The sequence below is a fragment of the Rhinolophus ferrumequinum genome, chromosome 6 (genome assembly GCF_004115265.2).
Source record: "Rhinolophus ferrumequinum isolate MPI-CBG mRhiFer1 chromosome 6, mRhiFer1_v1.p, whole genome shotgun sequence".
Taxonomy (NCBI): Eukaryota; Metazoa; Chordata; class Mammalia; order Chiroptera; family Rhinolophidae; genus Rhinolophus; species Rhinolophus ferrumequinum.
In genome coordinates, this window is record NC_046289.1 from 7,965,489 (window position 1) to 7,989,791 (window position 24,303).

Here is a 24,303-nt window from a genome sequence, read left to right on the forward strand (position 1 = left end):
ACAGCACGGGGAAGAGGAGTTTTAGATCATTTTTCAGGCCCTTGTCAATGGTTTGTTGAGGACAGATGTGGTGTACCCTCTCATGTGTCCCGGCTCCTGGTGGTCCTGACATCCAGTGGTGTCGGCCGGTGTCAGCCAGTGGATTGCAGGAAGGCAGGGCCTGTGGTGGCCCAGCAGAGTCACGAAGACTTAAGCCAGGGATCGGAGCATGAGAGGGGATGACAGGCCCTGGGGTCTGACTGGCCTGTGGTGGCTGAGAGGGCGGGTCCCAGGCTGGGTGACCAGGAGGGTGGAGAATGTCTACTTTGTTGGATACCGAGCCCACCTTTTATGGGGACAGAGAAGAGCAAGGCCCTAGCTTCAGAGAGCTGAGCAACGACTGACCCAGGGGAGGGGAATATTTAAAAATCCTTTTTACCGAAGTGTAATCACATACAGAAAAGTGACCGTCTAAGTGTGCAGCTTGATATAATCACAAAACTGAGCACATCGTGTTAGCAGCACCCAGATCGTGACACAGCAGCACCCCCCCCCCCCAAGCCGCTCTATCCCCTGCAGTCACCGCCTACCACTCCTGATACCTGAAAGTAACCCTTACTTGGATCAGCATATAGTTGGGTTTGCCTAGTTCTCTGTGTTCTTTAAGCTGAATCAGACAGAATGTTTTTGTGTGTGGTCCTCATGACGGGTATAAATCCATCCACAATGTATTACATTGTTGTATGGGCTGTTCACTCTCGCTGCTGTAAAACATTCCCCTGGATGACTATACTTCAGTGTATTCATCCATCCTGCTGTTGATGGGCTCTTGGGTAGTTTCCAGTTTGGGGCTATGACAGGTGACACCACACGCTTGCCTTTCGGTGCGGACGTGCTTGCATCTGATGGGCATACACCCAGGGGTGAAATGGTTGGGTCATAGGGAGGCCTGTGTTCAGTTTTAGTAGATATCAACCTAAGGTTTTCTCATGTGGCTGTGCCAGTTTACCCCCACACCCGTGGTGGACGAGAGCTCTGGCTGCCCACACCCTCTTCCAGACTTGGCACTTTCCATAAAAGTAAGATAGGCTTAGAGGCTCTTTATACCAGAGTTGGTCTTTCTGGGGTAAATCCTTGCATTGTGCAGAAGGGAGGACCAGCATCTCTTGTTCTCGCTGTTGGGGAGCCCTGGGTGCCATCTCGCCCTGGGGCCTGGGCAGGTCTGGGGGTCTTGCAGGGTGGGGTGGCCTAGGGTGTCAGCCTGGGCTAGCACTCATGGTGCCCTGGGCCCCCCGGGCTGTGCTACAGGACCTCATGGACCAGTGCCAGCGAAGCGTGCGGGAACATTGCACCTTCAGCCATGAGCTGCTGGAACTGCAACAGTGGATCGCCAGGGTCACTCAGAACCTGGAGTCATACCAGAGGGACACAGGCCCATGGGATGCCCAGTCCCGAGAGGCCGAAATAGAGGTAAGATGGCTTTCCCAGCAGAGATGTGGCATCCCCCAAAGCAGGCTTGAGAGGCCGAAGTATCGACATAGGGGAGCAGAGACCGCTTCCCCAGGCCTCACTCCGTGTGTGTGTGTGTGTGTGTGTGTGTGTGTGTGTGTGTGTGTCCTTCAGAGGCTACTGGCTGAATTCCCGGAGAAGGAGGCCCAACTGCTCCTGATCAAAGCACACGGCCGGTTGGTGATGGAGAAGTCCTCTCTGGAAGGAGCTGCTGTGGTCCAGGAGGAGCTGAGCGAGCTGGCGGAGTCGTGGCGGGCCCTGCGGCTGCTGGAGGAAAGCCTGCTGAGGTGAGAGGGCCTCCTGGCTCTGAGCCTCGCCTCAGACAATATGCTTTCCCATCCAGGGGAGAGCTCAGTGGTGCCAAGGACCAGATGGCTGGGGTTCTGCTGTGTGCCAGACCTGGCACCAGAGGCCTGTGGGCATCTCCATTCTGGCCCAGTGGGCATTGTAGCAGGAGCAGTAGGAGCAGAGAAATGTCCTAGCTTGGGGCTCAGCCTCTCGTCCATTCGGGCTTGGGCCTCACCTGCATCAGTCTGGACAAGCACCATGACGACAGTCATGTGGGTCTCAAGTAGGAAACCAGAAATGCATGTGCCTTGGAGACGTTCTGACAAACCTGAAGGGTAGACACTGACTTGGGAGGACCAGAAGTAGCCTCCCGCCACGAGATGTCCCAACTCCATCACTTCTCTCGTAACCTGCTGAGTCCCCATCATGTCCCCACATTGACTGGCTGTTTGTCTTCTTAGTCTCATCAGAAACCGGCAGCTGCAGGGGACGGAAGTGGATTCAGGGAAGAGAATGATTTTCACCAACAACATCCCAAAGTCTGGGTTTCTCATCAGTGCCACGGATTCTGTATCCAGGCATCACCGCAGGGTGAGTCTGTCTCGTGGGCCTTCCAGGAGGGATCAGATCCTGAGGCCAGTGATTGGGGGAGGGGAAATCTCCAGCAAAGCCCCCCTCCACCCTGCCCAAGGCCACACGCTCAGCTCAGGGCTTGGACACATCCCGTCTCACGTGAGTGTACCTTGCTGTAGCAGGCGCATTCTTTGTGCCACCAGACAGAGGGACTCAGAGACCTCAGACCCAGGTCCCCGGGGAAGGTCCTGGGCATTCCCTGGGCAGACAGGCACTCACCCCTCAGAAAACTGGGCACCAGCCGGGAGGAGAGGGTCAGGGTTGAAAGCTTCCTGCTGGCCCCAGATTGCAAACTGAAATCACACGAGATGGGTGTTCTTTTTTGTGTGTGTGCCAAAAGTTGTATTTGGTAAAAAGAACTCACCTGAATACATTGAATCATCCATCCTGTCCCGATTGCCTTTAAAAAAAGGAAGCACATCGAAAAGAAATTCCTTCCTTGTTCTTAAAAGACAGAGTGTCACTCCATTCATTCTCCCGTTGAGTCTTTCGTTTCCCCATCCAAAAGACACTTAGGGAGTGTTCTGAGGACTGAGCTTGGAGGTGGGGTACAGCTGTGAATAAAACAGAAACACTTCCGACCGGCAGAGTATCTAGAATCCAGTGCAGAAACTTTCATGTTGCCGAGCAGTCATTTGAAACTGCAGATTCTGATTCCGTAGGCCTGGGGTGGGGGCCCATGAGTCCGCATTTCTACAAGCCCCTGCTGCTGGGCCTCGGAGCACATTTTGAGGGACAAAGAAGTGAGAAACACAGGCAATTATAATAAATCAGCGTGTACAGAAAGCATGTTATGTGATGGCAGGGGGAACATAGGCTATGGGAGCCTGTGGCAGAGTGACCGTGACCCCGTTCTGGGGTCGGGAAAACCTCCCAGGAGAAAAGAAATGTCAAGGGAAGCCTCACAGCTGGCTGGGAGTCGAGGAGAGGAGTGGAGATGGGTGCATCCCATGCAGCGGAGACAATGTGTGCAGAGAATCGAGGGAGAGAGCACAGTGCCAGGGCCCGAGATGTGTCTGTGGGCTCAGAGAACGAGGAAGATGGCATGAGCTGCGGAGTCAGGCAGAGCTGGGACCTGAGGCTCTCAGGCCACAGCAAGGAGTGTGAGAAGCCACCAAGCCACCCACGTGTATAAGTGAGGGCTCAGCTGAATGGACTTGCACGCTACAACGGTCACTTTAGCTGCAGAGCTGGAGGGGGACAGGAGTGGCAGAAGGGTAACCATGACCATAACCGTCTTGCTAAGGGATGATGGTGGCTGCCACTAGGAGACCCGGGATGTGACAGTAAGGAATGTCCCTGGCACCTAACCCTGGCCACACTGAGAAGAGACATTCCTCGTCCCCCCAGGCCTCTCTCATCCCCTGTTGGGCAACCTTATCCCCGCCCCTCTGCCTCAGACGGAATCCCCAGGACACATGGCCAGTAGGCTCTTTTCACCGCTGATGCTTTGGTCACGTTGTGCTTCCCTGCAGGCAATTCTGCCCCAGGAAGCAGAAGGCAGCCATGACGATTTCTCCCAGCTCCTGAGGGACTTTGAGCAGTGGCTGCAGGTGGAAAATTCTAAGCTGGTTAGAGTCATCGCAATGAGAACTGCCACAGCCCAGGACTTCAGGACCAGAGAAACGAAGCTGCAGGTTTGTTCCCAAGGAAAGGCCCCTTTCCACAGGGTTTGCCTCAGACATGTTTGCCGCCAGGGAGTTCTTCAAAAAGGAGCACAGACATAGCTCGTGGGTTGTTCCTGCTTGTGTGTCAACAATGGTTTTTAAACGTTTTTGGTTCAAATATTTTAGAAGAACTTTAGAAAAATCATTCATTCATTCACTCAGCCTACTTCTATGTTCCCCAACATAGAAAATCTCGCCAGTAATCTCGACAGTTATATCAATGAGCCCTTGCTATGTAACAAATAATCCCAACAGTTTGTGGCTTCAAACAGCAACTGTTTATTTAATTCATGATTCTGAAGGTTGGCAATTCTGGCTGAGCTCAGCTGGACAGTGTATCTACCACAAATCTTTCTCCTTCACTCCCACATCTAAATAGTCACCAAGCCCTCCTCGATTCTACCTCTTGAAAATGTTTTGTTTCTGTCTACCATTGTCTTCATTAGGCACTTACCATTTTGACCTTGATGATGGAGACGTAGGAGTCTCAGCTAAAGGGGGAATGGTTTTCAGAATCGCTACCTCTACAGGGCCCAGATTTTGACCTTTGTCTCTACAGCCCTGTGAGGCTGCCAAACGCATGGTCTGTTTTACAACTGTTTCTTCCAGATTGGCCAATGTCCTACAGACAAAGCAGGCCTGGACACTGGGCTTACTTCTCTGGGTTTCGTCCTTGCCCTGGTTTTAGCCTGACGTGCCTCCCTCTCTTGTTACCTCTTTGATGCCTTTTAAATGTTTTTAATATTTTGTCCTCAATGAGAGGTTGGGTCCAATTATCTAGTTGACCACGACCAGGAAGTCCTTCCTGCCTACCTCCTCCCTTATACTCGGCCACGCCTCCTGTTTCCTGCCACCACCAACCCAACTCCAGCCATATTAGAGATGACTTGCAGTTCCCCAGATGAACCCTCTTTGCCTTGATCTCACATTTAGGGCGCTCTGAGAAGCTAAGTAATGTCCTCCTTATCACACAGCTAGTAGAATGGTGCAGAGCCAGGATCCAAAGCCAGAATTTAAACCCAGGCTCTTGGATTTAGAGCCCTGCTTAGGATTTAGGACTCCTGCTTCTCAGGAGTCCTGAGGATAAAAGCTGCCACCCTGGGGGAACACAGTACTATATTTTGATAGAAAAATCTGCTTAGTCCCAACCTCACTGCACTTATGCCAATAGGAAGATGTTCAACAATGGTACACTCTTACGTCCAGTCCTCTGGAGGGCTTGGTTCTAGAATGCCAGAGTTGGAAGTGACCACGGAGCTCAGCAGTGCAGCTGCTGGGTCTTGCAGGAGTCCATTCCGTAACATTCCGGAGAGCAATTGCCTAGCCTTAGCTTGAATTTGCACAGATGGGATTCTCCCTTTACAGGTTCTGTCAGTTTCTCTCAAGTGGAATTTGATTGGCTCCTCCTTACCAGCAGGTGGGGCCATCTGGGCCATTTGGAAGGTGCACTTGACACTGCCTTTTCCCCACAGGAGCTGGAGGCTCGGGTACCAGAAGGTCAGCATCTCTTCGAGAACCTCCTTCATCTTAAGCCAGCAAGTGGGACCTTGGATGAGATGGAAGATTTGCGCTACCGGTGGATGCTATACAAGTCCAAACTCAAGGACTCCAGCCAGCTGCTGGTAGGCGATAAGGACGCCCAGGTCCCGGGCTCAGGGAATGGGATTATGGCTGAGCCCATGCTCACCTGGGACACATAGATACATGGGCCTGCATGCAGTCTGCCCTGGGCCTGCACTGACCAGACTGAGGTGACCACGCAGAGAGAGGAGAGGGAGACTCCTGGGTCCTAGATGCTTGATTTGCAAGATGTCATGCAGCCATCCTGTCACCCTCTTAGGCCAGAGCTCCAATAATGACAAGGGGAACTATCCTAGTTAACATTTGGGGAGCACTTTGCCCCCTACTAGGCTGAAACCCCATGTGTAGCACCCCATTCAGTCCTTACAGCAAGCCTCTGCCAGAGTAATTGTACCTCCAGTCCCCAGAGTGGGGCCGAGACTCAGAAGTGAAACTCACCCAAGGTCCCAGAGCTAAGATGAGGCAGAACCAGCACTAAAACACACCCTGTTGTTGGAGGCAGAATAGAGGGAGCCCTGGGATCTAGTCCCCTTCCTCCACTAACTTACTTTGTGCCTTTGAGCAGGCATCTTCTCACTTTGGCCCGTGTCTCCTCCTACAAATAATAATAGCTAAACTAATAATGGCCTTTATTAAATGCTATGTCTTCGTAACAACCCTATAAAGGAGGGACTGTCATTATCCCCTGAAGAGCTATGAGGAAACTGAGGCACAGAAGCTAGCCCGAGGACAGGGCTGGTTGAGATGGCCTTCCAGGGCCCTTGCAGCCCTCAGATCCCAGACGCCAAGCTTTGGTGCTACCGCTTTGCAGGCCCCGCAACACCCATATTGGCCACTAGGTGTCAGCCCAGCCCCAGCCAGGTGGCAGTGTTCCCCCGCTGCCCTGGGCTCAGGCCTTCCCAGACAGAGTCCCACCTGGGCCTGAAGTGCGTTAAAAAGCTCATTAAATCGAATCACCTGCTGGTTCAGCCTGTCCAGATGACCAGAAGTTTTAAAGAAACGCTCCCCTGACAAAATGAATATTCCATTACAGGCTCTGTTGGGATTTAAGTTTCACTCACTTAACTTTTTTTTCCCCTTTTCCTCTCCTTCCCTAAAATAACAGACACAGAATTCTCCAGGGGAGCCGAATGGATTCCAAAAGGTATGGTGTCTGCCATCTGCTCCACATGGCTAGAGGGCAGGGCGTCTGGAGGGTCGCTGGGCTTGTGACGGTGGAGGGGACTCCTGAACTTTCTGGAAGGTTCTGTGAGGTTTGAGGAACAATTGTATGGAATCAGCTCTGGGCTGCAGTGTGCTGTGCCCCGGGTGCTCGCTCTCAGGAAGCCCCAGGGGTGTGCAGACCGTACCTGGCTGTGACCGGCACACGATAGAGGGGAGACCCTACCGTGCTTCCCCGAAAATAAGACTAGCTGGACCATCAGCTCTAAAGCGTCTTTTGGAGCAAAAATTAATATAAAACCCGGTATTATATTATATTACATCATATTATACTACATCCAGTCTTATATTATAGTAAACTAACACCGGGTCTTATAATTTTTGCTCCAAGAGATGCATTAGAGCTGATTGTCCGGCTAGGTCTTATTTTCGGGGAAACACGGCAGAATTTTTCATTTGGAAAGGTGAACAGTGAACAAGGACGCTCTGAATAATTATGCTGGGACAACAGGAGTAAAGCAGGACAGTCCCAGGAGACCGAGTGGTAGACGGGTGGGTGCACAGGGCTCCGGGGGACAGAAGAGGAAGGGACGGCTGTGCCTTTCATGTTCTACCAGGCAGGTGTTTCCACTGAAGCCCCCGGGGACTTGCTCAGAGCCTCTCCCGTGGGTTGCAGGCCAGAACAATAACAGCACTGGTCAGCATCCTAAGGAGGAAAACCTGTTATTAGATGCTACCTGCTGACCGTCACTGTGTGCCAGAAACTGTGCTAATTTGTGGTTAGGGTGTTTCATTTAACTGTCCCATCGACACCCCCATTTTAAGAATGAGGAAACCGAGAAGTAGCAGGTTGGAATGATTTGTTCAGGGAAGGCTCTTGCGTGGTCTCCGGCCTCTGACTCCCAAGCCCACGTCTTAACCTTTCACACAAGCCTTGGAGAAAGCACGCGTAGGGCCCGGCAGGTCTCCCCGCTTCTGGAAAAGCCCCATGTAAACTCATGTCCCCAGTGCCCCCTTTTCCAAGGGAACAGGCTTGTTTTCCTGCCAGGCATTGCCCATAGTGATACGGGCCTCCAGTGTGTTCTACTGCACGTGCTCTGGGTCCCTCCTGGTCTCTCGTGCCATGGAGTCTGTTTTCAGCTGCTTTGCACACCGGGGTTTCTTCCTGGTCTCCAGCTGGTGCTCATGTCTGATATATGCAGGAGAGTGGGTGTCCCCTGGACTCGGGGAGGGGGACGGTCACGAGACCACCACTGTGCTCTGGGCCCCCTGCCAACCAGCTTTGTGGTCTGGGACAAGTTGCTTTGCCTCTTGGGGCTCACTTTCCCCGTTTATAAAATGGAGCTATTAATGCTGACTTTATTTACTTCATGAACTAGTTTTGAAGATCGTGTGAACCTCTGTAGAAGAAGTTCTTCAGTGAGCTCAAAGCCCTGGTTTCCCCCTGCCCCCTGTCAATATAAAATAACAAAGGGTCTTCTCATGAAATAGGGAGAAGCATTGGGAAGGGCAGAGTGGCCCACACAGTCTAGTCTGGTGGCACCCAGTGAGACATGGGGGACCCAGGGCCAGGTGTCTAGGCTGCCTCTAGCTCCCACACTTTAAGCTCCTCATTGGTTGGGAGCCCCCATGTGCAGCTCCCAGGCCAGAGCCCATGGGGAGCCATGTCTGCGTCTCCTGGCACCTAGCACGTAGTAAGTGCTCACGAAGTATTTCTCTGTAGAGGGACACTTGGCCGGCTGACACTAGCCTCCAAGGCGGACTCAGGTTCCCATCAGCCTGTGATCAGGTTCATGTGGAATGTTCACAGCCCTGTGTTTACTTGCTGTCTCCTCATTCATTCATTCATTCATTCATTCATTCATTCATTCCACAAATATTTGTTGAGCGCTGACTGTGTCAAGCACTGTTTCAGGCACTTGGGTTGCATCAGTGAACAGAGGAGCAAAGCTCTGCCCTGGTAGACCCTGCTGCCTCCTGGCTGTGGGGTGTGGGGGAGGTGAGAGAGAGGGTCGCTCGTCTAGCTGGTCGTGCGGAGCAGGGAGTCAGGGAGCAGAGTCAGGGAGCTCTGAAGGCATAGCCACTTGGGGTGTTGATAGTTGCAGGGTTTACGTTATCTGTGGCTGGCAGATGGTGGGCATAGTTTCATGGACTATGCAATGCAGGCAGGCTCTAAATGGCTAAAAACGCTGTTTATTTGGGCCATGTTTAAAACAGTTGGATATGTGAAAATTTGAGTTTGGTGCTGGCTGGCTGGCTTTTTGAGCTAACGGGTCTCAACCCACTGTGAAGAAGGAAGCAACCTGGGGGCCAATATACAGAGTCTGTATTGGACTCACTTATGACAGCTGTTTAAGCACAGATTTTTGTGTCCCACCCCCAGAGGTTTTGATTCCTTAGGTCTGGGGTGGCCCAAGAATCTGCATTTCTAGCAAGTTCCCAGGTAACGCTCATGCTGCTTGCTTTGAGGAGCCACTGCTTTACGCTCTGTATTCACATTCGTGTGTGTGGTCGTTGGCGAGTCACATAGCCACAGTTTTCCAACGAATAAATGAGGGTCTGTCGAGCTAATGGTGGGCAAGCTCTTTTGGTAACAACCAGCCCATAGGTTCTTCGTTGCCATGTAAATGTGGACCCTGGAGACTTCTGCAGACCCTGCCCCTGCTTCTCTTTCTGAGAATAAAGGGAGCAGTGACACTTGTGTTGTGGGGGTCCTCCCTTTGGTTTGGTTCTGGTGTTTTTGCTGGTTGGTGTGTACACATGTGTGTGCAGGGATATGTGCACATATGCACACAGGCACACACACACGCAGGCCTGACAGGTAGAAAATAGGTGTTGTCTTCAGAGGTTGTAATCTTGCCAATTGAAAAACATTTCATATATTATTTTTATTCCAAAGGGAAGAGGGAAAAACAAACAAACAAAAAAAACCTGCCTCAAAGCTAATTATTTATGAGCAGTTGGTTCTGCATGCTTTTTTTCTCTCCGTGCAAGTCACTGAAGGCTCCAACTACGTCAAGCGCTTCAGCCTGCTTGTTTTGTATAAACGGAATAATTAAGATTTATTAAATTTGCAGCTGCCTACACACTTGCCAGCTCAGTGCCACGAGATATGTTTGCCTGCTGTGCTCAGACACATAAAATGTAATTGCTTTGCAGAGTTAAAGTTGGGCCGTGAGTCAACTAAATTCCGGCACTGGCCCACAGAAGTGGGGCTGTCCTACCTGAGACAAAACGTCAGCTGACAGACAGATTTGCCAACGTTTTCGTTTGCCTGGGTGAGCTAGGGCAGGGCCTGTGTGCCGGTTTGCAGGAGTAGGGAGCAAACACGTCCCATGCATTGCATACTGTGGCCTCTGGGATGTAGCTTCTGATGCTGAATGCCCGAGAGTGGCATTTGATTTACTTGACTGTATTTCATAGGTTTTAAGACTCATCATTTTTCGCATTTTCACACCTCTGGAGTTGGGGTGTCTTATTATAATCGAGTACTTCCGGTGAGGGTATGGATTGGCTTCTCTCCACCACACAGGACACCATCCACCTGAGATTTCTGTACATTAAAATCTCTGCTTGTGGGGTATGTTTTGTTTTGTTTTCCTTTGGACCACATTGATTGTGGGAATTTAGATGGCCAACCTCTGAGAGCTCCAGCCTGTGGTTCAAACTCTCAGGGAAGAGTTCTGTTGCCAGCCCTTCACTCAATGCCAAGACAGGACGTCAGACTTCCTTGCCTCTCCTTTCTGTGAGGCAGGACTAGTCCTTTTCTCCTCTGACACTAAAGGTGCAACCCCTTGCTGCCCTCAGCTTGATGTGGGGTCTCCTGTCAGACGCTCCATCGTGGTTGTTGGGTTCTTTTCTTCCTTAGTGATATGTAAAATAATGGTGCAGCTTACAAACCAGCGTCTTAGAGCGGATGCAATACTCTAATACCAAATCTCAAAGCATTAGTGAGTTTTTCATGTTAAATATTTACTTTCTCTCCCACTCACTATGATTTTTTAAAAAATCCCTGCTGTGTACTAGGCACAGTGCTGGAAAGCTCTCGTGTCAGGTCTTTGATGCTCATAACCACCTTCTCCTTTCTAGTGCAAGGAGAGGGGCCTCTTGGCCCTTTCTCCATATGTGTCAATGGGCCAGATCAGAGTGGGGCAGAAGGAACGTAACTTGGCTTTATCCGCCTGTGATTCACCGTCCAGCTTTAGGGACTCGTCCAATTTGGCTCTACCTTGGTCAAAGTCCTGGGCCTTGCTGGGGCTGTGCTGTCTCTAACTGTCAAAAAGGGAGAGCCAGCAACGGGCCTCCCATCATGGGCTACGTCATCCCTGAAGCCCTGTCTGTCCCCCTACCCAGAAGCCCAGAAGTGACTGGCCATCAGCGACCTTTACCGATTTATGAAAGAGTCAGTGCTAACACCTTGGACATCAAGTTTTGTTGTTGTTGTTTTTTTTAAATATCTTTATTTTTTATTGGGGAATATTGGGGAACAGTGTGCTTCTCCAGGGCCCATCAGCTCCAAGTCATTGTCCTTCAATCTAGTTGTGGAGGGCACAGCTCAGCTCCAAGTCCAGTCGCCGTTTTCAATCTTTAGTTGCAGGGGGCGCAGCCCACCATCCCATGCAGGAATTGAACCGGCAACCTTGTTGTTGAGAGCTCCTGCTCTAACCAACTGAGCCATCCAGCCGCCCCTCTGGAAGCTCAGCGGCAGCTCGTTGTCTTCAATCTAGTTGTGGAGGGCGCAGCTCACTGACCTATGTGGGAATCGAACTGGCAACCCTGTTGTTCAGAGCTCGTGCTCTAACCAACTGAGCCATCTGGCCGCCCCTCTGGTAGCTCAGACACCATCATGGGTGCCTCTCTCTTTGGTTTTCTGTGTGTGTGTGTTTTTGTTTTGTTTTGTTTTGTTTTGTTTTCAGTTATCAGAATCAGTGTTGATAAGATTCAGTGTTGGTGAAATACTATTACTTAATTCATAGTCCATATTCCAAATTTTAAAACTGTCTCAATAGTCTTTTAAAAAATTACACTTTATTTTTTAATACACTTTATTTTTTTGTTTCAGGTTTAGAAAAAAATTGAGTAGATCATACAGAAAGTTCCCGTAGGCCCCCTTTTCTCACCTGGTTTCCATGGTTCTCCTATTACTAAAGTCTTGCATTAGCAAGGGACATGGGTGACAATTGATGAACCAGTATTGACACATCACCGTCAACGAGAGCCCATAGTTGACATTAGAGTTCACTCTTGGTGCGCGTTCTATGGGTAGTGACAAAGGTACAATATAATGTGTCTGCCATTACAGTATCATACAGAGAATTTCACTGCCCGCAGCATCCTCTGCACGCCACCTGTCATCCCTCTCCCCTGCCCCAGAGCCCCTGGCAACCACGGTCTTGTTACTTCTTTCCCTTAGCAATTTGCATTTAAGTTTCCTCCATGACTTTTTGTGGCTAGGTATCTTATTTCTTTGTATCACTGAATAATAATATTCCATTGTATGGATGTACCGTTTACAGTCATTTTTATAGATTGTGTTTTCCTTTAGTCCAGGATCACACATTGTATTCAGTTATCACTTCTCTTTAGTTTCCTCCAAGCTGAAACGATTCCCCAGTTGTACTTGACCTTCTTGAATACAGGCCACAGCATTTTGTAGAACGTCCAAAGTTGGATTTTCCTCGAGTTGGATTTTCCCGATGTGTCCTAGGATTGGAATTGGGCCAAGTATTCCTGCCTGGAATGTCCCAGAAGTGACGCTGTGTCCTCCCAGTGCATCTTACTGGGAGACCCACGATATCAACTCTGATCGTGTGATTAAGGTGGTGGCTGCCAGATTTCTCCCCGTAAAGCTCTTATTTCTCTTGTAACTAATAAGTGCTCTGTGTGGCTCTGCTTGGGGACACTGGACATACAGTGCCTCTTTCTTAAATGGTCGTATCCTCAGGGTCTCTAGGGCTTCTTTTCCTCGCACGAATCATTCTCTCCCTGGCAATTCTTTCCACCACCATGGCTTTGTTCTCGGACTCTAAGCCTCTCATTGTCTCTGGTCCATCTCTCATTCTAACTTCAGTCCCAAAGGTCCAACAGCCTGCTGGACGTCTACTTGGGAGTCCCACAGACCCCTCAGACTCAGCGGCTGACCTCCTTACATTCCCCAATCAAACCTCAGTGCCCCCACCTCAGTGAAAAGCATCATGACCACCCAGTTTCCCAAGCTGGATGCCTCTGGGTCATCTTGGGTCCTCACTGACCTTGGTTCTGGTCCCAGGCTCAGAGCCTGGTCATGGATGGTCTCAGATGAGGAAAGATGGGGGAAGGAAGAGAAAAGAAAGGAAGGGAAGGAAAGGAAAGTGAAAGGTAGGGAAGGGAAGGGAAGTGATGGGGAGGAAGGCAAAGGAAGGCAAACTTATGCCCATATACCTGATCCTGAGTGATCCTGAGTGAGGCTCCGTTCCTCCTCGAGTAATGACAAAGTCTCCCCTCACTCCGGTCCTTTCATCCAGAGGTATTTCCCACGAATTAACTAAACCATCTCCAAAAGGCCAGCTCAGATGGTCTCATCTCTGTGGCTCTCCAAACCAACCTAGGGTTCTGTGGCCTGACTGTCCTGTGCAGAGCCACCCCTGTGAGGAGATAGAATGAACCTGGCCCCAGCCCAGCCACTGCCACCCTGTCCCTGGGTGGGAATTCTCCGGAGCCTCTGAGTTCTCATGGGAGGTACATCTCGGGCTGTAACTCAGAGCTTCAGCGCCGAGAACGTAGGAAGAAGATAACCAAGGCATGGTGGGCAGGGCCTGGCCTGGGCAGCTGTGGATGGATGCCAGAAGACTCCGTGGAGCAGTCGGGCAAATGCAGTGCGCCCCAATTCTGGAGATTGTCTGGAGGAAACCCAGGGAGAGGAAGCCGGCCAGCACCTGGCTGAGCAGTCTGTCAGAGGGGTCTCCAGGGACTGAACTAATTGCTAAGTGAGAGTTGAATGAGGGCATTGGGGTGGCCCATCTTGAATCGCCGGAGAAAAGCTGGTCCCTGCCCGTCACCTTGAGCTCTTGGTGCCAGCCTGGAAGCTTCTTTGTGGTGGAGAATGACACCCAGCCAGTTCCCAGGAAAGCCCCTGAGAGTCCCAGTAGTGACGCAGCATGGTGTCCACACTCGGACCCGGGTCAGGATGTGACCAGCTTCAACAGTTCGGGCTGACTGACCACAGAGCTCCAGGGTGACTTTTGTTGTTGTTTAATTGTTTCTTATGAGAAACGCCGCGTGGGGTGGTGGACAGAACCTGGGCAATGGAGCGATACTGGTGATTTGAGCCTGTGTGCCGCCCTTGGGTTGGTCGCTTTGCCGCAGGCTCAGTTTCTTCCTCTGTGAAATGGGGACAGGGAGACCCATGTCACGGAGCTGTGCAGGAGCTCAGGAAACCATGAGTGAGGAGGAGCCCTGAGCGCAGGGCCTGGGTGGGGGAGGGGGCGTGTTCAGTGCATTCATTGACGAGTGGAGCCCAGATGTCCTGGGGACCACCTGGGCACTGAGAACAGTCGACGGGCAGTGGTCAGTCTGCACGGTCACTCCACGGGCCCCCGAGGAGGAGCAGACAGCTAGATGCACAGGATGGGGAGGAGCTTTTATTCATTATTTCAGTCCTTCAGCGAATATTTATGTGGACCCTACCTCCAGGGTGTGAAGGGGAATGCAGACTTGGATCAGGAATCCAAAGGAAAGGTTGGGGGGCCATGAGAAGGTGTGATGGGGTTTGTTTTGGTCTAGAGGCCTGGAACGTCTCCCTGAGAAAGCCACTCACAGCTGAGATTAGAATGACCAGTAGGAGCTAAGCAGGTGCATTGGGAGAAGGAGGGAAGTGAGTATTCCAGACAGAAGGGATAGCCTGTGCAAAGGTCCTGTGGCTAGAGGATGTGAAGTCCTTTAGAAGCCAAGCGATGGCATTTAAAGAGGGCGAAGCTTTTCTCTCTGATAAGGCTGGGGAGGTTGATGGTACATGGTCCCTGGCATCTGGTGGAGGGGGAAGCTTGTGGCACTAATAGAAGCTGCCCGTCTGTCCCAGTGTCCGTCAGTTAGAGGAGGAAGGGACTGAACTTTTGTTTAGCCTTGACTATGCATGTGAAGCATACATGCACTGCCTCATCATCCTGATAACGTTGGTAGGCAGGCGTCATTCTCCCTTCTTCCCAACAGGTGAAGGAACTGAGCCTCAGAGAAGTTAAGAGGCCTGTCCTAGGTCACACAGAACCAGGGTGAGAACCCAGGATTCCAAACCTTTTCTTTCCCCCAAGATCCCCTTTCATCAATGGCAGAAGATTAGGTCACATTTACCGTTATACAAACTCATCTTCCTGAACTCAAAACTCTAGCATCTCAGGTTTGTGTGAGAGCTTGCGGGACTTTCGAGCATGTAATTTACCGTACACCGTGTCTCCTGCTCTGTCCCAAACATCATGTGCTATAAACCCTCTGCTTCCATACTCTAAGGGATGGGGAGCTTAGCACTTCTAGAGGAAGCCCCTTCTCATTTTGGGTAGTTCGAACTAGGTACAACACAGGTAGTACTTTCTGTGGGGAAACTGAGGCACATAGAAGCACCCCCCCCCCCGCCCAGATCTGGGAAGAGTGGAGAGTGCCAGTTTCCTTGTTGGCTTCTTAGAAGGTAGTTCATGCCTATTTGCGAGTGTGTGTGTGTGTGTGTGTGTGTGTGTGTTGTGTGTGTTTTCTGAGTACTTGAGATTCATATTAAAATGTGTCTTTTATTTTCAAGAGCATTTTAGAATTCATGCCCCTCAATGTGGGGATGTGAGCTCTAAGTAAATAGCCACTGGGCAGGCAGGGGGAGTCCTTTGAAAAAGACCACCCCTTGTCAACACTTCTTAATGCAAACACACTTTAGACCTTCAAAACTGTTTTCTCCAGAGGATCATAGCCAAGACACAACTCCTCACTTCAATCAGCAAAGTGTGAGCTCTGAGAATGGAGCAGCAAACAGAAACAGAACACTTGTAAATAGATTCTCCACTTGGGAGACCATTACTTACAGGCTTTTATTTGTGGTGTGAAACCCAGGCCAGGGAGGGCCTGCAACATGTTGTCTCACCCTCTTCCCACGCCCTGTTGGAATCAGGCAAAGTCAACATGAAATGTCAAGGAGTCAAGTTAGACCCCCATGGACTGAGGCAGCCCTACGTGAGCCGAGTGGGTGGGTGGGAGGGTCTGCGCCAGGCTCGCGGCTGTGGGAAGAGCCGCCTCTTCTGTGAACTCATGCTCAAACAGCTCATCCCCCTCCTCCTGAAGTCACTGCCGAAATAAATGTAGCCCGCGGTGTTTCTCCATTGTGTGGGCTATAAGAAGTCTATTTTTACAAAATCAATGTCTAGGGACTTTGAGTGAGAACATCTGAGGCTGGAGGCATAGAGGCAAGTGTTATCAACCTAGAGGAGACAGTTGGGGCAGGAGAATGGGTGAGATGACTCAGGTATGAGAAGTAGAGAGACTGAAGTAGCCAGGTCAGAACCTCCCAGGAACACCTGTGGTTAGCAATGTTGCCTCATCACCACCATCCCCATCAAACCTATTCTCATCATCATCACGACTTACTTTTGGTGCTCTGGAGCGGGAACCTTTGGTTCTGCAGGGAGCCAGCAGATACATTCTCCAATAATGGTACTATTAATAAGACCTTAGTTACTTTTTAATTGGTGTGAATATACTTTGGTTTGAGTCCTCACCACAACCTGGCGTATGGGAGGTAGGTATTTTATCCCCATTTTGCAGAGAAGGAAACTGAGGCTCATAGAGGCTATGGACTTGCCCAAGATCACTTAGCTAGTGTGTGAGAGAATCTGCTTTGGAGCACAGTCAGTCGGGTTTCTACGAGCTAGGCCCTGCCCTGCACCATGCTGCATTGGGACTGTGGGGGCCTCCACTTTCCTGAGCAGCCAGCTCTTGGCCCTGCTCTCCCATGAAGCTGCAACCCAGTTAGTCCCTCTAGAATTTAGAAAGTGCCTTTTGCCACTTTCAGGTTTCATGGACATTGTAGCAAAGAAGTCCACTAGGCATTTGGACTTGGGAGTCTGACCTTCAGGTATTATTGACAGGGTTCATGATGAAGATGCTGATGAAGGAGGAGAAGGAGGAGGAGGAGAAAGTGATGGTGAAGCACATGGTGGTGGTGATGAGGATGGTGATGGTGACTGTGATTTAGATGGTGATGGTGTTAACGGTGCACAATAATAATGGCAGCGGTTCTGAGTACCTGCTGTGCGCCAGGCGCTGTCTCATTTATTCCTCACAACAACTTGTGTCACGCAAGTACCATCACTACCCCTATTTATAGATGAGAAATTTCAAGTGTAGAGAAGTTGAGTGACCTTCTCAAGATTTACACTGAGGACTCTTAGAACCAGGCAAAGATATCTGGAATAACTAGCAGAGCCTGTAACTTTGTATTTTTTCCTTCCTTTCATGCCTTGAATGGCTTGAGTAAACTACAGAAATATGTGTTTTTGGCAAAACTTCACAGATGGGAAAACAGATCTGGGAGGTCAGATCATCAGCCCAGAACTGGGCTCCTCCTGGCGTCCTCCTCGCCCCGCCCCTCGCCGGCCCCGCCCCCGCCGGCCCCGCCCCTCGCCGGCCCCGCCCCCGCCGGCCCGCCCCTCGTCGTCCCGCCCCCCGCCGCCCCGCCCCTCGTCACCCCGCCCCCCTCCGGCTCATCTTCTGCTTTGGTTCCGCAGACTCAGCGGTGGCGGCGAGGGCCTCGCTCCCTTTTCCAGAAGGTGTGCTGCGCGGCGCTCCCCCTGCAGCTGCTGCTGCTGCTCTTCCTGCTGCTGCTCTTCCTGCTCCCCGTGGGGGAAGAAGATCGCAGCTGCACCCTGGCCAACAACTTCGCCCGCTCCTTCATGCTCATGCTCCGCTACGATGGCCCCCCGCCCACCTAGCCCACCGAGTCTCACAGGTGACTTTCTTCTCCAACCTTCCATCAGCCCCGGGCTCCTCCTGAGGACTCCCGGGAAACGGGAAACAGGGATTGGCTGGATGGCAGAGCTGCACCAGTATAAATACTGTATCAATGTTCCCAGCACAAAACTACTTTTTATACGGTGTTGTCTTCGTCTATTTATACTAAATGTGTACTATGTGTGACCAGGGAATAATGTATAGAATTTTTATGTGCTCTGTATGAAAATGCTCAGTGTGTATAGAAAGTTTGACATATGGCGTCTATTTGTAGTTGGGGATTTTTGTGGCCTTGGTCTGCAGTCAGCCCTGGAAAGCAGGAACAGTAACATGGCACTTGTAGGGCAACCTCTTCTCCAGAGGCCAACACCCAGCCCAGATATTAGGGAAAAGGCCTTTGAGTTGTCAACACAGAAAAGCACCCCAGATCCTCATTCAGTGTCTAGTGACTCTTGTTTTAGGCACAGTGGGAACAAACATGCTTGTCTAGTTTTTACAACAACAGCAGATTAGATGCCATGGGTTAGAAGCAGAAATGGTGATGATCAAAGGCAGGCCCAGTGACAGCAATGAGAAGTGACAAGTGATAGTGACATCAAGGGAAGGAAAGAACCACAAAGAGCAGGCCCGGAAAGAACTAAAAAGGACAGCAGAATGGGGGTGCCGTGTGCAGGAGCCCCCGATGGCACAAACCAATGAGGAGTGACCATGGCTGTGCCCTGAGTCCTCAGGAAGTGGTTAGACTGAGTCCCGTGCGTTCTGCTCGGGGAGAAAGCAGGAGAGAGACTTTAGTGCGAAGGTGTCCGTGCAGAATGGCGAGCACACTCTGTGGGCAGCACCCACCTGACAGTGGCGGAGAAGACACGTCACCTCTGTCACTCTTGGGCTGAGTTTGTCATCTCCAACTCAAGGTGAAGGGACAGATGGGGAGCACCTGCCACACCGAGGACAGGGGGGGGGGGAGGGTCCAAGACGGAGACACGAGATCAGCCTTGGAGCTGGGACCGTCTGAACGGCTTGTCCTCCTCCCAAGAGGACTTTGGACAGAGGCAGGTCCTCTGGGCCAGGGATGGCCTGCACGTGCCCCCACAAGGGAGCCAGGCCCTGTCCGGCCTGGATAGGCGGTCGGCCTCTATGCACCTGCTGGAAGGGCCGGGCGGATTCCGTGTTGGGGCCTTGAGGCTGGAAACACGTCCCTTCCTCCCCAGGGAATTCTGGAGTGGTTCCTATGACTGGATAGTGCTTTATAACTGGATCATGTTTTCCCTAAATCAACACTAAGTTTTCCTTTTAAAAAATGCTTAGTGCCTACTCTTTATAAATCGATTTTTGTCTTTTCAGCTACAAATAGAAGACCAAGAGGCGTTCCTCAGGCCTTTGGAACCATAAAGTGTTATAGACACAGAAAGGCCCTTTAAGCAGGGAGAAAACTAGGACCCCAGAGGGCCCTGACCCCTGAGGCCCTGACCCCAGAGGGCCCTGACCCCAGAGGGCCCTGACCCCAGAGGGCCTTGACCCCAGAGGCCCTGACCCCAGCACCATGCCCCTCCCCTTTACTCGCACACACCCTCCCCTCCCTTTGTAGCGCAGGCCCTGCCTCAGCACAGCTCTCAAGGAGGGGACCCAGGCCTCCCAGGAATCAAAGGGAACTGGACATTCACAGGGTAGGAAAATGGTGTTGCCGAGAAGAGCACTTGGCACTGATTCAGAAAGCACACCTTTTCCCAGACATTTAGAAACCAAGCCACAAGGCCATACCCTGCCAGCGACCACATTACTGGAAAATCGGGCTGCATGAACCAAGACCTCGGGTCCAGGTGGCGAGGCCCAGATGCTCACTGGGTTGTGTGCGTCCAGCCCTAGAAAGCCAGACCTGCGGCAGGGGCCTTCCAATGTCTGTGTCCTAACCTTCCACTTCATAGGCGAGAAGGCTGAGGCCCAGAGAAGTCAAGTAACTTACCCATAGCACACAGCAAGACGTGGCAAGGCCACAGCCGATCCCGTCATCACCTTTCCCTGCTCATTGGAGAACATAGCAGGAGCCCATCAGTAACTGCAAAAGGATACAGCCGTTCACCTTGACTGCAGTTGTGTCAGGTGTTGGGAAGGGAGAAATTGTAATCTGTGGGCTGGCAGGTGGCAAGGTCTAAATAGATTTTTAAACTTTGATAATGATGCCGTAGAGTCTGTTTGCATAACTTTTTTTAAAAAAGAGAACTGGTATTTTCATTACTTTCATATAAATACAGTTGTAATATGATATAACAACCCATTTACTGGTGCTTTTCAAGTGTCATCTCTTTTGCTTAAAGTGCGTGCAGACAATTATGATTTTTATGACTTTCCAGCTTCCTGAACAAGAGCTGCAAAGAGCTTTAAAGTGCCTTTTGAGAAAGGTGACATGGTGGGACCTGCATGTGTTTATTTGTCCTCTGTCCCCAAGTGTGAGAGGGGTGGTAAGAAATGTGAATATCACTGTGTGTGTGTGTGTGTGTGTGTGTGTGTGTGTGTAAGACAGAGAGACAGACATAGACAGAGACTGAGAGAGCCTGAGAGACAAAGGGCGGGGGAGTAGGAAGAGGAGGAGGCAGGAGGAAGAGGAGAAACACACAGTGAGCTTGGTTAAACCTGCCGGTTACCCTGCTTTGCTGTCTCCCACTCCCCTGCCCATTTTTCTGAGTCTGATCTCTGAGTGCGGAAGGACACACGTGGGACCCGGAGGGTGTTTATAAAGAAAAGATGGGAGGGGTGGGATGGGCGAGTGTGGGTGGCAGAGGAGACCAGGAGGCTCCCAGGGCCCGGCCAGAGGGAGCGAGGACAGCAGAAACAAAGAGGGCCTTCTCTTTGGCGCTGCGGCTGCCTGGCCCCTTGGAAGGTACTTCGCGAGCCATATTTGATTTACTGCCCACAGCAACTCTCATGGTTTGGTTTTCCTTTTCTTCCATTGTTGAGATGAGAAAGCTGAGGCTTAAAGATAAAGACACTTGCGCCTGCAGAAGTGGGATTTGGACCCACATTTGTCTGCCTCCCCGAAGCCCCTGCTGGGAGGAGGGTTCTAGCAGGGCGCAGCTGCTGCAGGCTGCGGGCATGGGTTTCCTGAGCAAGCAGCCCTGCCTGCCGGCAAGCCTTCCACATCAGCGTCCCGTGGGGCTGGCCCTCCACGCTGGAGAGTCACCACCGAGGGTTGCTGCAGTCGTTTTCACACCTGTCACTTCACATGCTCAGTTGGGAGTTGTGCACCCCTCTGTCCTGTGAGGTCCTAAGCCGCCGCCGCTGTCACTATAACCCCAGTGCCTAGCAAGGGGCGGGAACCTCAGTTGTGGTTTGTTGAACTGCATGCAGCGAGTGTGTGTGCTGACATCTAGCTCCCCTTCTGGATACAGAGAAAATGGGTCCTGGGTGACCCCACTTCCATCTCTCGCCCCTGGCAACCTCTGCCTGGGGCAGCTGGGTGGAGTTCCCAGCAGGGAGCAGGAATCAGGATGCTTATTCCTAAGCTGTTTCAGCAGAAGGAAGCTGGAGACCCTTTGCAGCCGGGGGAGGGGAGGGCAGGGAGAATGACAGTCAGAGCCTGAACGTGAGCCGTGTTTGCCAACAGAGGGCCCCCTGGTGTACAGCTCCCCGCACACTGGGTGCAAGCCCTCAAATGCAACAAGCTTATTGTTATTTCTATTACTAGCACAATTATTAGTCTGCAGTCATGGTTCATGGTAAAAATTTGTGGTTGGAAATATAATATCAAACAGAGAACCTCCTTTTCCCCACTGGAGAGTCTCTGCTTTGATAGTGTACATTTGAGAGATTAGTTTGGCCGTGGATTAGCATAACCTCTTGCCCCTCTCCATCTCCTGTCTACTGTTACCCCCCACCCCCCCAGAGCTGGAGGGAGGCTGTTCCTGAAGTCCCTGGCTGCTCTGTGAATCCTGAGACACCAGTGTCTTACTTTGAAGTATGTTATCGGAATGTCTCGCTGGCAGCAGGACAGTAACCTTGAGCTAGCCTCTCGGGTCCCTGGCACAGTCGGGATCATGCCCTAATTCCCTCTCTCATGGGAACTCAGCTACTCCAGTGGGGGCTCCTCTTGCTCCCTCATCCTAATCTGATTGTCACCAGTCTGAGTCAGCAACAGAGGAGAGACGGTGAGTCTGTGAGCTGTGAGCAGAGGCGCAGGGTTAAATATGCGGACATGTAGTCACCTGACTGCATCCATGGCAGACATCACTAACTGATCACCGAGCTCTTCCCCTCCCTCTCTCCATTCAGAATGGGCCTCACAGTCCTCAAAACCATTCCAGGCAGTTACTGCCAATCAATCACATTTGTCATGTGCGAAAAACCTGTTTGACATCCCTGTACCTGATACCACTACTGTCAGAAAACTCATGTCTGGCCTTTTCTTTTTTTAATTTTAAAATTAGGATATTCTTAACTCAAAAGCATTTTCCTTAGTCTAGTACTTGGGTGAGACAAGCTGACCCCAAAAGCTGGCACTGGAATGAATTACCAGATAGGACTTTTAGGGGAAGTAAAGTGAAGTAGGAAATGCTAAATTACTGGCGTTTTTAGGCTGTGAGAAATGGGAGGGCTATTATAGACTGCCTTGTTCCAACTTGTGCCCATTTTACAGGAGAGGAAACTGAGGTCCCATCAGCACTTATTCACCCAGTGGATTCAGCGAGTTAGTTCTAGAAGCGGGGATAGATCTCTGTACCCATCAGATGACAGAGTGACACTGCTCAGTGCTCAGGGTCGAGATGGAGCTCTGATGTTACCAGCTTTGGTGAGTTCCCTGCCACCCTCCCCCCAACCATTGGTAAAAGGAGAAATTAGTCCTGGAAACACCTGTGCTACCTGAAATGTTAGGTTGTCTAGGAAGATACTGGTGGGCTTCTGTCTGGAGGGGAAATCCCTAGATTCAGCCACAAATATCAGAATCCCACCAACTGTGACTTAAACAAATGAGGGACTTTGTTTTCCCTTATCCTGGGAAGTCTAGAGCTTAGTAGTTGTTGGCGTCGTTTCCTCAGGGCCCAGATTTCTGCATCTCTCACTCCTTTACCTCGTGGTCACCTTATGGCCCTAGATGCTTGCTCTACCTCCGATTTTTCATCTGGATTCCAGGTAGGAAGAAGGGGATGAGCTAGCTGAGCCTGCCCTCCTTTTCAGGAGCTTTCCCAGAAGTTCCACCCGGACTTCTGTTGTCATCTCATTGGCCCGGACTGTGTCCCATGGGTCCCCTACAATTGCAAGGAGTCTGGGAACATGCCCCCCAACAAAATGGGGTTCTTTTAGTAAGAAAGAAGGGTAGAGGGGATTGTGGTGGCCCTTGGATGTCTCTGCCTCAGTCATCTTGACCCTCCGTGGCTTGGTCTCATGCTCGGTCAGCAGAACTTGGAGGTGTTCATTGCTGAAGTGTGAGAATGACCTTCCACCACTGCCCACCACCTGCCTCACCAGTTGACAGGGTCCCTGAGACCTGCGAGTCCCTCCTCCTTCCCAAGGTATTGCAGATGTTCCTTCCATTCTTGAGACACTTGTAGGCCCACCTGCTTTGTGTTGGGATTCAGCCCAGGAAATTCGTATTTGCTTAAACATCTTCTGGGACACGAGGAACTCCTGGGTACAAATCCTGGAAAGAGAGTCTCTCTGAGCTTTTCCAGATTGGCCCCCCTTTATCTAGCAGACCCCTGAGGCCTCGAAAGGGAAAGTTCGAGGACATACCCACAGGTGGCTCCCATCTTCTGGTTGGGAGAACCCATGGCGCCTCCAGCAGAGGGCCAGATTCCAAAGACTTACTCCAGCCATCATTTCTCCCTTGGTTCCAATTACAAGAGAAATGTCCTTCTGTCTGTCAAAGTAATACCAAAGGGGAATTGGTTTTTAAGAGAAAATTAAAAATCAAAAGCTCAGCTTAGCCCAGTGGCAGTATCATAGCCAATGAGGTTTATCTGAGGCACAATTATTGCTAATTGAAACAAAAAAAAATCTCAAGGTCTGAAAACAGATCTTATGGCACAGCACCCAGAGCCGTCTGAATAGTCAGCTGATTCAGCATCCCCAGCACCTGCCTTTTGGTTGTCATGGTAACATCACAGCTGCTCACAGGTTGGTACCCAACCACCTTGTCCAGACAGGGGACAGTAATCACACAGAGGGACCTTAGTTTCCTCAAAGGGTCCTGGACTTCCTTTCAGGAATGCTCACTTCTCAGCTCAGCAGCCGGGACACAGGCCCACAGCCCTCCTTCCGGTTCTGATGACAAAGGGACGGAAGGAACATAAACTGAGGGCCTGTAACATGTCCCTGGGCCCTTCCAATGGTCCACGCTAGAGAATCATGATCTTCTTTTTAGACGCTAAAACCTGAGCACAGAGAGGGTTAACAGCTGGCCTGAAAGCCACCAGCTAGTTGGTGAATGGTCAGTTTGGGACTCGAACCCAGGGATGATAGACTCCAGGCCTCTCCATGGAACTTCAGCTGCTGTTTTTTGCTTCCGGGCACAGGCGGCTGGGTAACTGGTTGAGGG

The 24,303-nt window shown here is 51.1% G+C and overlaps 1 protein-coding gene and 1 pseudogene across 3 annotated transcripts in view; both read left to right on the plus strand.

The window, feature by feature from the left end:
- SYNE3 (spectrin repeat containing nuclear envelope family member 3) overlaps nt 1-18,740 on the plus strand; it is an 87,454-nt gene extending 68,714 nt beyond the window's left edge. For all 3 annotated transcript variants that reach the window (XM_033109040.1, XM_033109042.1, XM_033109041.1), the window contains exons 12-18: nt 1,288-1,449; nt 1,603-1,775; nt 2,238-2,367; nt 3,885-4,046; nt 5,549-5,698; nt 6,763-6,801; nt 17,555-18,740. In XM_033109040.1, the coding sequence (XP_032964931.1) occupies nt 1,288-1,449; nt 1,603-1,775; nt 2,238-2,367; nt 3,885-4,046; nt 5,549-5,698; nt 6,763-6,801; nt 17,555-17,758 (1,020 nt within the window). In that variant the 3' untranslated portion in view covers nt 17,759-18,740. The remainder of the gene's footprint in view (nt 1-1,287; nt 1,450-1,602; nt 1,776-2,237; nt 2,368-3,884; nt 4,047-5,548; nt 5,699-6,762; nt 6,802-17,554) is intronic.
- A 4,945-nt stretch (nt 18,741-23,685) lies between these two features.
- LOC117024347 (uncharacterized) lies at nt 23,686-23,811 on the plus strand (annotated as a pseudogene).
- The last annotated feature ends 492 nt before the right edge of the window (nt 23,812-24,303 follow it).